At 41.7% G+C, this 15,368-nt stretch overlaps 1 protein-coding gene across 1 annotated transcript in view; it reads right to left on the bottom strand.

Annotated features, from left to right (window-relative positions):
- tanc1b (tetratricopeptide repeat, ankyrin repeat and coiled-coil containing 1b) overlaps positions 1–15,368 on the bottom strand; it is a 105,025-nt gene that overhangs the window by 19,186 nt on the left and 70,471 nt on the right. The window contains 6 exon segments of the mRNA XM_034232363.1: positions 1–13; positions 2,048–2,214; positions 3,145–3,376; positions 8,080–8,234; positions 8,544–8,825; positions 12,208–12,330. The exon segment at positions 1–13 is cut by the window's left edge and continues 194 nt beyond it. Of these exon segments, the coding sequence (XP_034088254.1) occupies positions 1–13; positions 2,048–2,214; positions 3,145–3,376; positions 8,080–8,234; positions 8,544–8,825; positions 12,208–12,330 (972 nt within the window).

Genomic DNA, 15,368 nt, shown 5'->3' with positions numbered 1-15,368 from the left:
GGCTTGTGATCTCCTGTGGAAAGAATTAATAAAAACAAAGCACTTGTTGAGTTAATTTAGGCCTTGTAACTGATTCACCAGCACATACTATGGTATGATCTAGCTTGAAGTGAATATATCTGCATTTTCCTTGTTGTTTGGAGTTTGATTCTTTATGGTTTTTGCACTATTTGTAAGTCACTTTGGATAAAAGAGTCAGTAATATGTAATGTATTGGAAGATACAAAATAAAGACAATCAGGAACATAAAGGAAGTTATACATTTGTCAAGGCTCAATGCAAAATAAGCCTTTATTGTTGAGTAAATATACAGATTCAATCTCAATACCCAAACAAAAACAGTTTGTTTTCTAGTTCGCCCTGCAATATAAATTGTATTCCTTCTTCTAAATAGTGTGTGTGTGTGTGTGTGTGTGTGTGTGTGTGTGTGTGTGTGTGTGTGTGTGTGTGTGTGTGTGTGTGTGTGTGTGTGTGTGTTTACTATCAGGAGGCTTCTTTGAGCAGTAGGGAGCAAACACTGAGAAAAACAAGACTAGGAAAGTAAGTATTAGGAGGCAAGGGATGGTGGTGGGGGGGGGGGGGGCACAGGAACACTTCTAACAGAGGTCAGAGGGCTCACATTTCAATCTATGTCCTGGGGGTTGGAGAAATCAATGCACCTTAATCCTCCAATCCTCCAATCCTCTGCCTGTCTGAGGCTAAAGAAACATGTCCACAGCGTGACAACACTTCTCTGTACCTCATCATGACAAGGTACAGAAAACACACGTACAAATACATGGATCATCACATGCACAGAGGCACTGACACGCACTGATTATTATCCAGGAGGTGAGAGAAGTGCTAGCAACACATCACAGATAAGCCAGATATTAGTCTAGCAAGCAAAGGCCAATATCCTGAACCCTTTCTCCTTGGTGAAATCCTATTAGTTTGCTCAAAGTGCAAAACAAAACTGTGACACCTTCATCGTCACACCTCTATGCACAAATAGAATGCTGTGGTAGCAAACCAAATAGTAGTTATTCATTGATTTCAATTCAACATCTGATTTGGTGGCATTTCCCCATGTTCCATGTGTCCTTTTGTATCTACTTCTTACTTGGACATCAAACTGGAGTTAAGAGACTATGACACAAATTCCCTCCAATTTAAAAACTGCCTCACTGTGTCAATCGGCTACATTCACTTTCACAGAAATGTTTTAAGCAAATGCTCTGGTGCAGTCAACTGGGACATCCGGAAAAATCTTTCCACACCATAAACGAATGCAGACGGATTCATAGAGGTGAATACAAGATGTCAGTTGCAGAATAGATTGATTCAGCACATCCAGAGAGCCTCGACATAAACGGAATATTAATCCTGACTCACAGGATAAAAACAAATGGGCTGAACTTGGTTTGCAGTGCATTGCATACTGATGGACACCACCTCGGCCGGGCTTTCTGCCTGAGCATTAATAACTAGAGCTCTGGATGTCGGCTATCACATTATTATCCCGAGCTCAGCGCTTCGTCCCAGCCGTGGTGAGTCTCATCGGGCATGCCGAAGCTTCAGCTATCACCAGTTCAACACTGGACCCGGCAAATCTGTGGAACTGTTCGACCTAATGTCACTTTCCCTTCAAGCTCGTAGTGACTGACTGCTCCTTCCCTGTCATGCGGCGTTGAATCCCCCGGTCACTGATGCTTCAGTTCCAGCTTGAATGTTACTGGATACGCTTGACAAAAAATGACTCTGTAGAGAGCAGAGTATGACAAGGACGAACAGCTCGGATAAACCTTTCAACTTTCACACATGTCAAAATCTGCAGTCACTGACAGTCGCAAGAGGTGGCGGAAGATCGGACTATTTTAAAATGGTTTTGAGGAAATGTATAAATAAGCTAGCCTTCTGTAATAAGCTGATTGAAGAAGCTCCTTGGCACAAGCAGGTTTTATTATTCTGAATACGGACGATATATTCTCTGATATTGTGAACAATATATATTTTGCATTAAACAAGCACAACACAATGTTATTTTTATTAACAAGCTCTTCCTCACCAGTAAATTGACCCGGACAGTGACGACCAGTTTGAGCCACGAGGGGAACTTGGTGATGATCTTCGAGATGAAGGAGGAAATGGTGTCTCCGTAGTCAGGCTTATGGAACTCGGCTTCGTTCAGCCCGTCCACCAAGATGATGTGGTCCTCCTCGGGAATCCTCCGCTCTGGAAACACAATTACCGACAAAGGTAAGACGATGCGCAGCGAGGTATACAAGTGTTAGCTTTTACACCGTGGCGAGCGTACAGAGCGGTGCCTTGTTTCAGTGCAATAACCAAACCCTTTCTCTCAGAGGGGCAGTGAGAGTGAGGGGTAAGGGTCTTTACTTTGATTCATCAACTACACAACCACTGCTCCCACTTCACTTCCCACTTAAATGTCAAGTTACATTCACGCTGTTAGCACAATAGTTAATACTGTCAGTGGAAGCTGTATGAGTTACTCTTTGAAATCAGGGATAAAATGTAATAGTTTTCCTTTATGTTCCTTTATGTTTTATTCCTTTAATGTTTGCAAGATGAAGAGTCTCTTCACGAGAAAGCAAATTAAATCAACAAATCAGTTGCATAACGGCTATTTGGCAGATGCTTTCATGCAGAGCAACTTGCATTTTGTCAAATACACAAACATTTGGAACAATTTTGGGTGAAGTGCTTAAGGAAATAAGTCAACATTTATCAAAACTATAAACTAAGCAATAATTCTAGCTGCTTTATCAGATCTCATGAGCTGGGGCAAAGTTGCGTTTTAACACTTCTCGTGCTTCTGTAAATATCAAGTAAACAACAAAGCATTTTGAACAATATATTTCCTCGAGGCATTCCTGAGATATCACATTCACAGAGACAGATGGATAAACAGGTAATCCGCAAAATAACTCTGCCTCCCAACGCTGGTGCATAGAAGGCATAGAAACTATTTGAATGTCTGTCAGCCCTTCTGTCCAGGTAAGTAGTGTGCCATCGGAAGAATGTCTATATACTACAATATATATTTCCTGGAGTGCTATGCTTTGCCGCAGTGAATTATTAAATCGAGTCACAGAAGAAGCCCATGTAATTGACATATTGAAATATGACACAATGGTGTTTTACCTTTACGGAGGTTGGCTAGTGGCTCGAGGACCCCCCTCCGGAAAGCGGCCATGGGGTCCTGGACACAGGAGCGCAGGCTGAGCATGCTCTGGAGGTGGGGCTCTTTCAGCAGCAGCTCCCGGTACGCACTGAGCTGGTGAGCTCTGCACAGCAGGGCAGCGATACTGTGTACAAACTCCGGAACCAGGCAAGTGTACGTGTTATCCGCCTGGCAGTAGTGATATGCAACCACCTGGAACACAAAGAAAAGAGAGACAACAGATGGGATTACTTCAGAGTTAAGAATAATTAAAAACATGTGACAGTAATTAATCAAGACTTGAATTACTTTTGGCTTTAGCAAAAGAAAATATAAGAAGCTGGAAATATTTGATAACATCAAAGCCTTTACAAAAGCCATCTGCCTTGTTGGCTGAACAAATATTTCTGTTCATACAGTGTGGGGTCTGAGGCCCTTTTATATGTAAAACTTCTATAAAGCACCGTTACAGAAATCGGGCAGAAGATGATAACCTCAGATAAACTCTACTATGAAAAAAAACACTGATTCCCAGTTGTAGCTCTACAGGAAAAGATCTTCACTGCGTGTTCAGGTTGGTGCAGTGCTCAAAGGAAGTTGGGGAAGAAAAAAAGAGAGATGGTGTTGGGATGTTTGCCTCTGTTCTCATTACAGGAGCTGACACACTTCCAAGATCAGCAGGGGGAGGAGCAGGGGACCTCTTCTTCTGCTGATGCTGCCTATTGCTCCATCAACAATGAAGACCAGCTTCTGGACAAATCTGACTATTTCAAAGCTATAGCACATCCAACATCTGCACGTGTATTTATATTTCCTTCTCTTGTAATGAAGGAAATATAGACCACATGAATGAATACATCCGCTCTGGCTTCAAGATCTTGACATTTAAAGGTCTGATACAAGACTATAGAACAACAATACTGTTAACTTTCTACACCAATCAGGAGCCTCGTCATGGCAGTGCTCTAAGAAGGCACTGTGAAACAATCAAAAATGTAAGTGGAACAAAACCTTGTGGTCGGGGCTTTGTCTATTTCACCCTTATTTCTCAGTACCATAACTACTAAACGTCTCCATTTATGTGCTCTATACAAAAGTGGCTCTACAAAGCTAGTGTCAGAAATGTAGGTATCTCATTGAGCATTTAGCAGAAAAAAAAACACACAATGTAATAATAGTTTCCAGAAGTCATTAATACATCATTCTAGGACTGCCATTCAATTTCTTGAATTTCAATTTTTATTCATCATACTTTTATAAAAGTAGTCATAAAAGGGAGAGAAGAAGAAACACAAATGTGAAGAACACAGCAACGGAGTCACTTTAAAAAGTATTATTCTAAAGAAAACACTTCACTGGGCTCAGCACTCACCTCAACTATTGGGCTACACAAAACAAATGGGGCAGTGATGTGGTTGTTAAGCTTGAAATACTGTAACACAATATTCCAGTGAAAACAGAGACTGTGGAACACCTTTTTCTTGGGGCATACAGTCAATTATTTATATAGCACATAGAATGGATGTGGATAGGTGCCTGACTGCAGTGATGGTTAGTGTACAAGTCATGTAGACTCCTGTCTCATCAATGAGCAATAAGAAGCTCAACACATGATGATGTTGATCTTCTGTTTACATCGGTAGGAATGTGTTATTTATTATCTGCATGTGCAGCACTTTGGCTCGACCGAAAATCGTTTTTAAATGTGCTATAGAAATAAAATTTGATTTGATTTGATTTGATGCAACATGCTGCAGTGCACCTGCAGTACTTCATGTGCTGGCACAACAAGGAACTCACTGTTTAGAAACATTCCCTAAAAACGCGCCCCTGTCATTAACTTGCGATAAACCATAAAATGTAATGGCCTCAGTGCCCCTGTTATGAGACCACTTTCAAATGAATGATTAAAAAGAACTGGCAGAATTTGACAGGATCTGCTCGGTGTTGCATCAGTATTCAGAAATCACAGGAACAGAGCCCCTGGGGGAGCGCCTGCTGGAAACACTCTGCACAATAATTGGCTTGAGGGATATTGCTTGGGTTTCATAGACATTTAGATGAGCCTTAGTGGCAAAACGAACATCAGCTGTCTGGTGCATGAACTTCCCAGTGGTAGAGGCTAAATGTGTTGTAGTTACCGCATGCCCCATTTCACTACTAAAGAGCCATTTATGATGAGGCAAGAGCGTGAAACCCCGAAGGCTTTATAGAGATACCTGGATGTAATTGGTAACTTTAAAAATGAGGATAAAGCATCAAAAGATAAAGCGTTGTCACCCATTTAAAGAGCTAACAGTTCACCATCACAAAAGTGTTAAATGAAGTGAATGTCGTAATGAATCAAAAATATTCTCTGAAACACCATAATCCCTTTATAAGTAATCTTCTTTATTATAACTCCACAGACAAAACAATGCAACATGTATACACTTCCTCTGAGAGTTTCAGTCAACTATAAGTGTTTAAAAATCAACTGAAAGTTCAGGTATTGCATGGCAAGCAGCAGTGGTGCTGTTTCATAAAGCCTGCATGTGGATATTTTCTAAAGGTACATTAGTGAAGACCAGAGGTGAAGCTTTTGCCATTGAAATTATTTCGGGATGCTGAATTGTGATGACAATTTAGAATGAAAAACTGATACAAAAGCATAGCACCGTGACCATTTTAAAAGCATCATGCCAAGATGAGGACGAGGATTGGGCTACAGAGGTCAGGTAAACTCTCTTCTTTCTATCTCCACACCCCCAGATGTTTTGGAGCCACAAAAGCTCCCCCTGCCACAGGTTCTTACAGGTTCCCAAGGTCACTGTCATCCATCTCTCTCATGTCGACTGTCCAATTAAGGCAAAAAATCCCACAAAAAGAAAATCAAGAAATGTATTTTTGTCCACAGAAGGAAATAAGAGGCTATAGACCTAATGCACTGCTCTGTTTGACTACCTTAATGAAAGGTAGCTGCAGCACCTATTATGTAACCTCTAAAGGATGTAGAGAAGAGGCTTTACATAAGACAGATGATCTGAAGCAAATGTCAGACTGCACTGTAAGAACAGTTTGGTATTTAGGACAAACCCTCTGACTATAGTGTAAAATGTGTTCCCATGGCAGCCGCTGTGGTACTCCTCCCCCCACACAATGCAAATGCCTTGCACCTGTGAGCGTAAAGGGCACACTAAAGACCTGGGGCCTCATTTATAAAGGGATATACGCTCAAAAAATGGCGTACGCCAGTTTCTACGTAATGTTTGCGATTTATAAAATACTAACTTGAGGGGAAAACGTGCGGTCCTCCACGCAAACTCTAACCCATGCGTACGCACTAAGCACAGCAACGGGAGAGACGAGAAACTGCGACACCGCGTTGGCAGAAGGAAGAATGGAGAGAAATATGTGGAAATAATACCATAAACAAAATGTTACCTCTCATTTATCATATATGAAGAATTCATTTTCAAACATTGATTAAAGCCAATCTTAAAATGATTAAACAAACGCCTGTTTGAGACTCCTCAGCGCACACAAAAACATAACCTGGAGAAATAAATAAATACGGATATGTTATTTAAAACCACCTGGAATATGTTCTGTTAATGTTATGAAATGTTTTCTCATAAATGATGCGGTTTTGCATTTCTATAGGTTGTACGAGCATGGTTTTATATACTATCATGTTTAATCATGTTTTATGCCGTTTGCCAAGACTTGATAAGTCGCTCGTAAAACACAGGAGGTATGGAAGCTAAGAACACCATATGTGGTAAATTGTACAGCTAATATAACACAACACATTAGTTGTATTTCCTTTAACTGGTGGATATAGGGTTGCTGCGGGGGGGGGTTGAGATGCACAGGCTGCAGTGGAGACTGCGCACAGCTGATCGACAGCTGGAATACAAACCACCAAATACGAAAACATAATTCAGATCCAGTCGTCATGACTCCACTCCGGAGGGATTCCCCGATCACTTCTTACAGTCTCTCATCAAGGGGGGGGGGGGGGGTCTCCTGTCCCCGGTACAAACACACTGCCTGAGGAAGGCTATGTGTATTTTTTTTGTCATTAACCTTTTTCGGACCACTTATTTATTTATTTTGGCGACGATCCGACCTCCATGCTGCTACTCTGGTTCAAACGGCATCCACCAAACAATATGATTTATCTCGACCTCCCCAAAATAACCAAAATCTGACACGGTGTGAGATGTCTGTTTTAGCTGTTCTGTCGTCATTTCCTGCGATCTTCTTCATAAAGTCAGTCAGAATGAATGAATGGGCGTTTCTTTGACTATTTATCGGCAAATATGGGCGTTACGTGAAGCCCGCAAAAGCTGCACCGCATTTCGAGTCGGTTGTGATTTATAAAGGGAAACCGGCGTAGGAAGTGCTGTACGCACTTTCCTCGCCGGTACGCAATGTTTGGTGAATCGGAAAATGTCGAAAAATGTCTGTACCTATTTTTTGGATTTCTACTACGTAAGCAACCTTCCCACGTGAATGCTACGCACGGCGTTATAAATGAGGCCCCTGAGCTGAAGTCTTCTGTGTTCCCACTTCTTCACAGTCATACTACAGCAGTGAGATGCTGCAGACATCATTATTGAACATGCTTTTCATGGCTAAGTCTTTAACTAAGCTCACTGCTTCTCACATCAAACAAGTGATATTAAAGGTCTCTGAGACACCCATGAGAGAATCGCCGTCTTTCATAATCTGAGCAGAGTGTGGCTAGGCTGAAAATCAAACCGAAGAACATAAACAATCGAAAACCATATACAAACACATATTTTCTGCAGTGGATCTCATACATACTGAAAACAACAAGGCACACCATGTACACCACCATGTAAAAAAGTGATAGTTTCACACTGTGATTTCTCCTGAACCCTGAGCTACTGTAATGGCTGAAGGTGTACCTTAGCAGCCAGCCGTTTGACAGCCTCCTCCCTGCGCCTCTGCATCTCGGGGGTCCCGGGGCAGCTGCTGGTCCGCAGTGTGTTGGTGGCACTGGACGGGGGGGTGGGCTGTGGAGGCTGGCTGAGAGCAAGTTCTGCGTTCTGTCCCCCACCACCTGGAGCACAAAGAGACACACTTTATCATATACAAATGTGGACAAAAACAAATGTGAAATAAATATTTATGAATGTAACAAGTTTTATTTGTAATTTATTGCAATAGCGAAATTGGTTTTATGTAATCAAGGCGTACTGTGTGAAATCCGTTTTACATTAGTGGTGGAGGTTTAAGTCAATGTTTACGGTAGATACATCTATTTTCACTTCCTCTCAAGCTATTAATAAAATGCAAATTCAATAACTTAATTAAAAAAAATGCAGCTGATGTAATGCTGTTTCCAGAGGCAAATACTTAAATTGCTTACTTTTTGGGGAGGCACTAGGACTGTTAGAGGCAATCTGACGCATTCGACCTCCGTGGCAGCTGAGTGCTACGAGCCGGGAGATAATGGCCGTTTTTCCATAACCCACGCTGCCCACCACCACAGCGCCGTGGTTCTCTGCGGACTCGCTGACCTTCAGGACATCTTCCAGCTGCTGGAACAGCCAATCCCGGCCCACAAACACAGAGTCTGTGGTGATGCTGGGCACCTCGAACAGCAAGGGCTTGAGCATGATGTCAACGGGTTTGTAGGGAGCAAATCGAGCTGAGGACAAGTGAGGACAAAGAAACACATTAGAATTACATTTGTTTCAATGTTCTTTTTACAAATGAAACAAAAAGAGTGTAAGGGACTCACATGACTTCAGTATGCTTTTTGTAATTAATCCTACTTTCTGTCAGTGCAGACTTTCAATCCAATGACTGCAATGTTGAATCATCAACCATTTAACTGTAAGCTCTTCTGTAGCCTCAGAATGATGTGCCAATAACACAATCATGCAAGGACAACAATGGCTTTTTTCCAGGTAAAATCAGATTTTTGAAAACTGGCAACTTGCAAACTCATTCTCGGTTCTGGTTTGGCCTTTATTTCCCCCCCAAAAAATATCCCCCACCCTTTAAGCCCTTGTCACACTGTGACACCCGATGGACACACGATAAAGGACATTTTCAAATTCGGCTGTGATCGTAGCAACATCGGGCCATTCGTGAGGGCATCTAAGCCATTCTATGACCGCCGGTGGAGTTTCTCAGGCTCCGGCAGCAACTTCGTGAGCGGCAACTTCGTAAGGCACTCGTGAGGGCATCTTGTCAAATCGTGTCATCTTCGTGTTATTATCGGTGCATTCACCCTCACTCTGATCGGGGCGAATGCCCGATGGCACCGATGATAACAAGATGCCCTAACGATGGCCTTACGAAGGGCAAAATTGACACACGAATTCAACACTAGCAACCCTGTACAAACAAGCCCTCAAAGTACTGGACCAGAAACCTAACCGCTCCCATCACTGTACCATCCTCAACAAGCATAACATCCTGAGTTGGGAAGATTTAATAAAGTATAAGAACATCGTTCTGGTGTACAAAATCCTGCACAATACAGCCCCTCCACCTCTTAACTCATTGGTTACTCAACGTAACAACACCAGACGGACCACTAGAAGCTCCACACGTGGCGACCTATCAGTCCCATTCAGGAAGAGTACTTTTGGTCAGTCATCATTCTCGGTCACAGCAATTCAAAACTGGAACTCTCTACCCACTCAAATCAAAGACATACATACACATTCCACCTTCACAGCTCACACATGGTTCACTGAGAACTACACCTGCACACACTAGTCTGTGTTGAGTATGGCGTGAGTGTTATATGTTGTGATCATGGATGTTGCCCCTCGTTTCTGTTATGTGATTGTGATGTACTATATGTGACATGTACTGTATATAGTAACGTGTGTTGTTTATTGTTCTCTGTTATCCTCCCACCGGTATCTACTTGTCTTTCCTCCTTTTTATTTTATTTTATATATTTTCTTATAACTAATGCTGTTGATATATTGTAATTTTAAGGGTGTCTATTACCATCTGTCCGGGGACAACAGCTGGAAATTAGCCATGTCAGCTAAAGCTGCACCATTTACTGTTTTTGTGACAGTTCATCGATGGGGACTGTCCACGACACTATAAATAAATAAACTAAACTAAACTAAACACGAAAATGAACCTTCTCAAGGTCCTTCGGCAATTTTTTGGCATGCCAAAGATTTTGCCACCGCTCACGAAGTTGCTGCCGGAGCCTGAGAAACTCCACCAGCGATCATACGATGGCTTAAGATGCCCTCACGAATGGCCCGATGTCGCTACGATCACAGCCGAATTTGAACATTTCCTTTATCGTGTGTCCATCGGGTTGTTTTATTGCACAACAAAATCATGTAAATATATTATGTAAATAACCCAATTTGTGTTCTGTGAAACTAAAAAGGATATAATATATTATTTTGAAGGACAGTTGACAGGAAGTTGTTGTTGTTATGGAAACAACATTACGGAGAAAACGTAATATTTTCTACATATAAAGACGGATAAAGTAAAGAACAAAGTCTGAAGATATCAGTACAGTATCATAGTACTGTAACATAATTGTTTTTGGTACTTTCATTGCAGTTGTATGTCTTAAATGTAATGTAAATGTTGCCTTCGTGTGTGGTTCGGGGCCATCTTCGTGCGAAATTCACAATTTCATATTCGTGTGTCCATCGGGTGTCAATTTCGGGACAGTGTGACAGGGGCTTTACAGACAACATAAGTACATTGCCACATATGTTTGTCTTTTACTGAAAACAAAAGTTTCTTGACATTTTTATAGTTAAAAAATACTTACAATACAAGGAAAAGGATGAAAACATCTTAATATATTTACTTTGCAGAGATGTTTGAGGACTCCTAAGTGCACCATTTAAATAATGTGACAAAGAAAACATGCCGCCACGATACTATTTAATAAAAAGATGATTGCATGTTGTTACATTTAATGATGTAACAACATCACATTTGACAAATATTACAAACTTTCATTTTTTGGGCCATTATGGTGTCCCTTGGCAACACTAACATTATCTCATTACTTCATCCACTTTCAACATGACATGAAGTGGTATACCACTGTCTGCAGTTCCTGCCATTAATGGAAAAACTAAAACATATGCACACACATATAACAGACATGGACTGTTCCTCTGTAATGGTGTCTTCGGCAGGGATATAGAAATGATCACCTGACATGATGCTGCTGTATCAACCTCATGTTCAAGCAAGTGTGGAAAAGGAAGTGGACGCTTTTTCGGTTAAACAGTTTGACTATCTAATGATGTTGTTCTAAATTATTCATGTTCTCATCATTCACTCTGTGGGATTTCTCTCAGTGAGACCGAAGTTATAAAAACATATAACCGAGATGAAGGCTGGCGAACGACAGCAATGATTTTATCTAAAGAGCTAAGTGTGTGCAGGAAATGTGGATATTGATAAAAACTACATCAACATAAATGAGTGCAGTACTGTTAATATCCATACTCAGAATTTGAATTGTTTGAAATAAAAAAATTACTAAAATGTTGACCTTAAAGGTGGGGTAGGTAATTCCCTTCAGAAACACTTTTTGTTATATTCCATGGAATGCTCTTAACATCCCGATAGCAATGAATACATTAAATGCTTTGACAATAAATACATAAAAAAATGTAATCTGTGGAAGCCGTAGTGCTGTAAAAAGCACGACCAATCATTTTAGCCGGCCCGGCTAAAATAACTGGATGGCCTACCTGACTGTCAGCCTTCCATCTGTGCACAAACTTATCTCGTGCCCTCATTGGTCATGTGCGCGTTTGTGTGTGTTGGAGGAGGGGTACTTTCAAATTCTAGCGCACTCAAGCTGGTTTCTCCATTCTTACCTACCCTACCATTAACCTTCAAATAAAGGTGTTAGAATCAACCTAAGTGTTAAAAACCTACAAATCCTTCACTCTTTCAAACACTACCTTATATGGACATGGACGCACCAAATACCATTAGAGCTGAAACAGCACTTTATCCTCTGTCCTGTCCTGATACGATAACACCATAATGCTGAGTGCAGTCACCTTTAGAGTCCTGAGGGGGCCTTCCTCCTGTATTATGCCATGGTAGGCGGATGGATGTCCGCAGGGGTGTGTTGCGCTGTTCGTCAAGAAAGCTCAGGTCTTCCAGCTTCGTGGAACTGGTCGCTGTAGACAGAGATATGAAATGAGCGAAGCAGAACACTTGACGCATCTCGAGTGCATTTCTCACATCGACTATAGAGGGTCAATCAGAAACACACACAGGAGAAAAGATGACTGAAGAAGACGCCAGCAAGTGTGCTCTGATAGTTGCTGTTTCCTTGAGGCTGTGTGTGAAGGTATACTTACACAGATAAATAAAAGTGTCCCTAGAAACATTATGCTCCTTTTTCCTTTGATTTGAACTGACAGCTACACACAATATACTGTAGTGGGATCTGTCCCTACAAACCCCCTCACTGGGGCCTACAAAGAGAGTAGATTACCTTTATGTTTCTTTAAAACAGAGAGGAAATAACCCGTTCAGAAAACTATTAAAACGTTTCTCTTTACAGGATTAGATTTATGTTGCTTAAACTATTTTGGGACATTTAAACGTAATGGTGTAGAACAGACAACAATATTAGTGATGTGATGCACTGTAACGGAGGTGATCTCTGGGGCCGTAGATCTCGGCCTCCGTTACGTAGGATATGGCTTCATTATTGGCGAAGCATGTTAATTTGTTCCACGCTAAAACATTGCACAGGAAGCATGTGAATATATGTAATTCATGCATCTATTTGTCACGTTCTGTCTATGTTTTAGTTTGTCTGTCTCTGTTTCCTGTTTTAGTTTTAAAAGTGTTCCCCCTCCCGTCTTGTCTGTTGCTGGTGATTGTGTTCACCTGGTGCCCTGTGTTTTCTCCTCCCTCCTCACCTGTGTCTTGTTGGTTTGATTAGTCCTGTGTGTGTTTAGGTTCTGTTTTCCTGTTAGTCTGGGTGTGTGGGAGATCCTTGTTGCTGGTGACTGTGTTCACATGAGACAGTAATATTGAGGCTGTGTCATGTACCACAATGAGTAATAAATGCCCACACCGGGTTGTATTTGGACGTTCTGCCTCTGCCTCCTTGCTTGGTCGGGCCGCTCAATGGTCAGCTTCACATGCACACTATCCGAAATGATTTGAAGGTTATGATTAATTTGGAGAAGATGAATCATTACACTATATGTTAAGCTTTCAACGACTTAAAAAGATCCTGAAAATGTTGTTGAAGTCATGCTTTTGTTGTATTTTTTGTAGTTGTATGTATGTACTGAAACTGACGTCTATCGATAAACTACTTGATGAGGCAGAGTTACACAACCATCAAACTTCGTGCCCGATGTATCAGACATGGTCTGAAAAGATAATAAAGATGTGCACTGTGCATCAAGGTTTCTCTACCAATTCACTGTTCCAACAATGATATCACCATGGTGATCCATGCTCAATGGCCCTGTTGAAGAGCAGACTCAAAGCCTCTCCTCTCTACTTTATCAGCCTCAGCTGGGAGAGTATGTCCAAACACTCATCTCTTCTTTTCACTCCCTCTCCCCCCTCACTTAGTCGCTAACTTACTCTCTGGAATGTCCCACTTATTAAAAACCTGTCTGCTGACAACAGAGTCACTGAGGAAGCTGCCATCAATGCGACCCTGACTGGAATAAAGGAAGGCCTTCATGTTGCTTTTACTGCAGTGGATGAAGCATTCAAAATTAACCATAATGGACAGAGTTGAAGCTACAACAAACTAGGTAAGGCAAGCACGTACTATAACATTTCAGTGAGTGCAGGGCAACACCTCACTGGATTCTAAAGTTAAACTGAGAAACTACTTACATCCAACAGCAGAGCCATGAAGGACAGTGGTTTTTCTCAAAGCCCTCCTCAAGTCCAAAGAGAGGAATATACTTGGGCAGGCATACGGACAAGTAGGCAGGGCGCAGACCCTCACCTTTATCCCTGGAGAGTGCTCGGAGTTGATGAGCTCAGGGAGGGCACACAAAGCGATTCCTCTACCCAGTGCATCCATGCAGGCACACTGGCAGAGCTGCCGAGCAGAGGACTTGGCTGCCCCCTCTTCAGCGCTCAGCCACTCACAGCATCCACAGAATCAGGCACTTGCTAAATGAGTGCAATGCTTTGCGAAAGAGTGTCATGCTCCCTTCACACTTACACCTATGTCTATGTGCTGCATGCATTTGCAGTCTCACAACCACAACATAAATGATAAGCAAGCAGGAGTGGAAAGGAGGAGTGAATAAAAGGAAGTATGAATGGAAAACTAAGCGATTTAGTTTCCAGTGGCTGATTACAGTGCGTAATGTGCAGCTACTGTAGGATTAATCAGTGGCTGGAGAGGGGTTGGACACAAGAGAAAGGAATGCGAAACGGAGGTAGAAAAAGCTCTAGATATATTTATAAATATGTAAAGGAAAGAATATGGCAAGGATACTGTGGTGGGAGGTGGTAAAGAAGATATATGAATAGAGAAGGAGAGAGAAGAAATCACCACTAAAGCCCAATACTGACATGTGAACCACGTGAAGAGGTCTCTCTTTTTTTTCTTCTCCGATTTTTTTTACTACTTCTGGAGTGGAAAAAATAATAATGAAGCTCCAGGCACCAGGCACATATTTGTGTTCCTGATAACAATAAGCTACAACTGAAGGCAAAGCTCAGTTTGATTTGCTGGAGTTCAGTAAATGCACACACTCCTCCACTTCTGTCTGTGATAAAGCATTCTGCACCATAACCATTTTCCTTTTTGTTAAGTCATATCTCCAAGTCTTTCAGGGCAGAGAATTCCCACAGGTAGCTTTCAAATCCTTCCAACCCCCCCTTTCGTTTATTTTCTACCCTTAGACTCCTTATTCCTTCCTACTCTGGCACGTCTCCACTCATTGAAAAAACGTACATATGATACCTTGAAGTGTGTGCTTGCAGTGACTTTGAAGCCGTAAAAAATTTGTCCGACAGCATTCTGATGAAAAAGATTTTTTCCTCAGGCAGCTCTGCCCTTGGAAAACTTCAGTGCAGAGTTCCCATGACAGAACAGAGCAGCACCCCTGCTTTAACCACTGCCCCCCTTATTTCTCTTTACCAAAGGAAACGGTCAGTATTCATATCACAATGTCCACGGTCCACCTTCTTGCCTTTTCAAGATGAAGGAGTTCAATTT

Source organism: Gymnodraco acuticeps, unplaced genomic scaffold (assembly GCF_902827175.1).
Source record: "Gymnodraco acuticeps unplaced genomic scaffold, fGymAcu1.1, whole genome shotgun sequence".
Taxonomy (NCBI): domain Eukaryota; kingdom Metazoa; phylum Chordata; class Actinopteri; order Perciformes; family Bathydraconidae; genus Gymnodraco; species Gymnodraco acuticeps.
The sequence above is the reverse complement of the archived record's forward strand: the minus strand, read 5'-3'. Positions and strand labels throughout refer to the sequence as shown.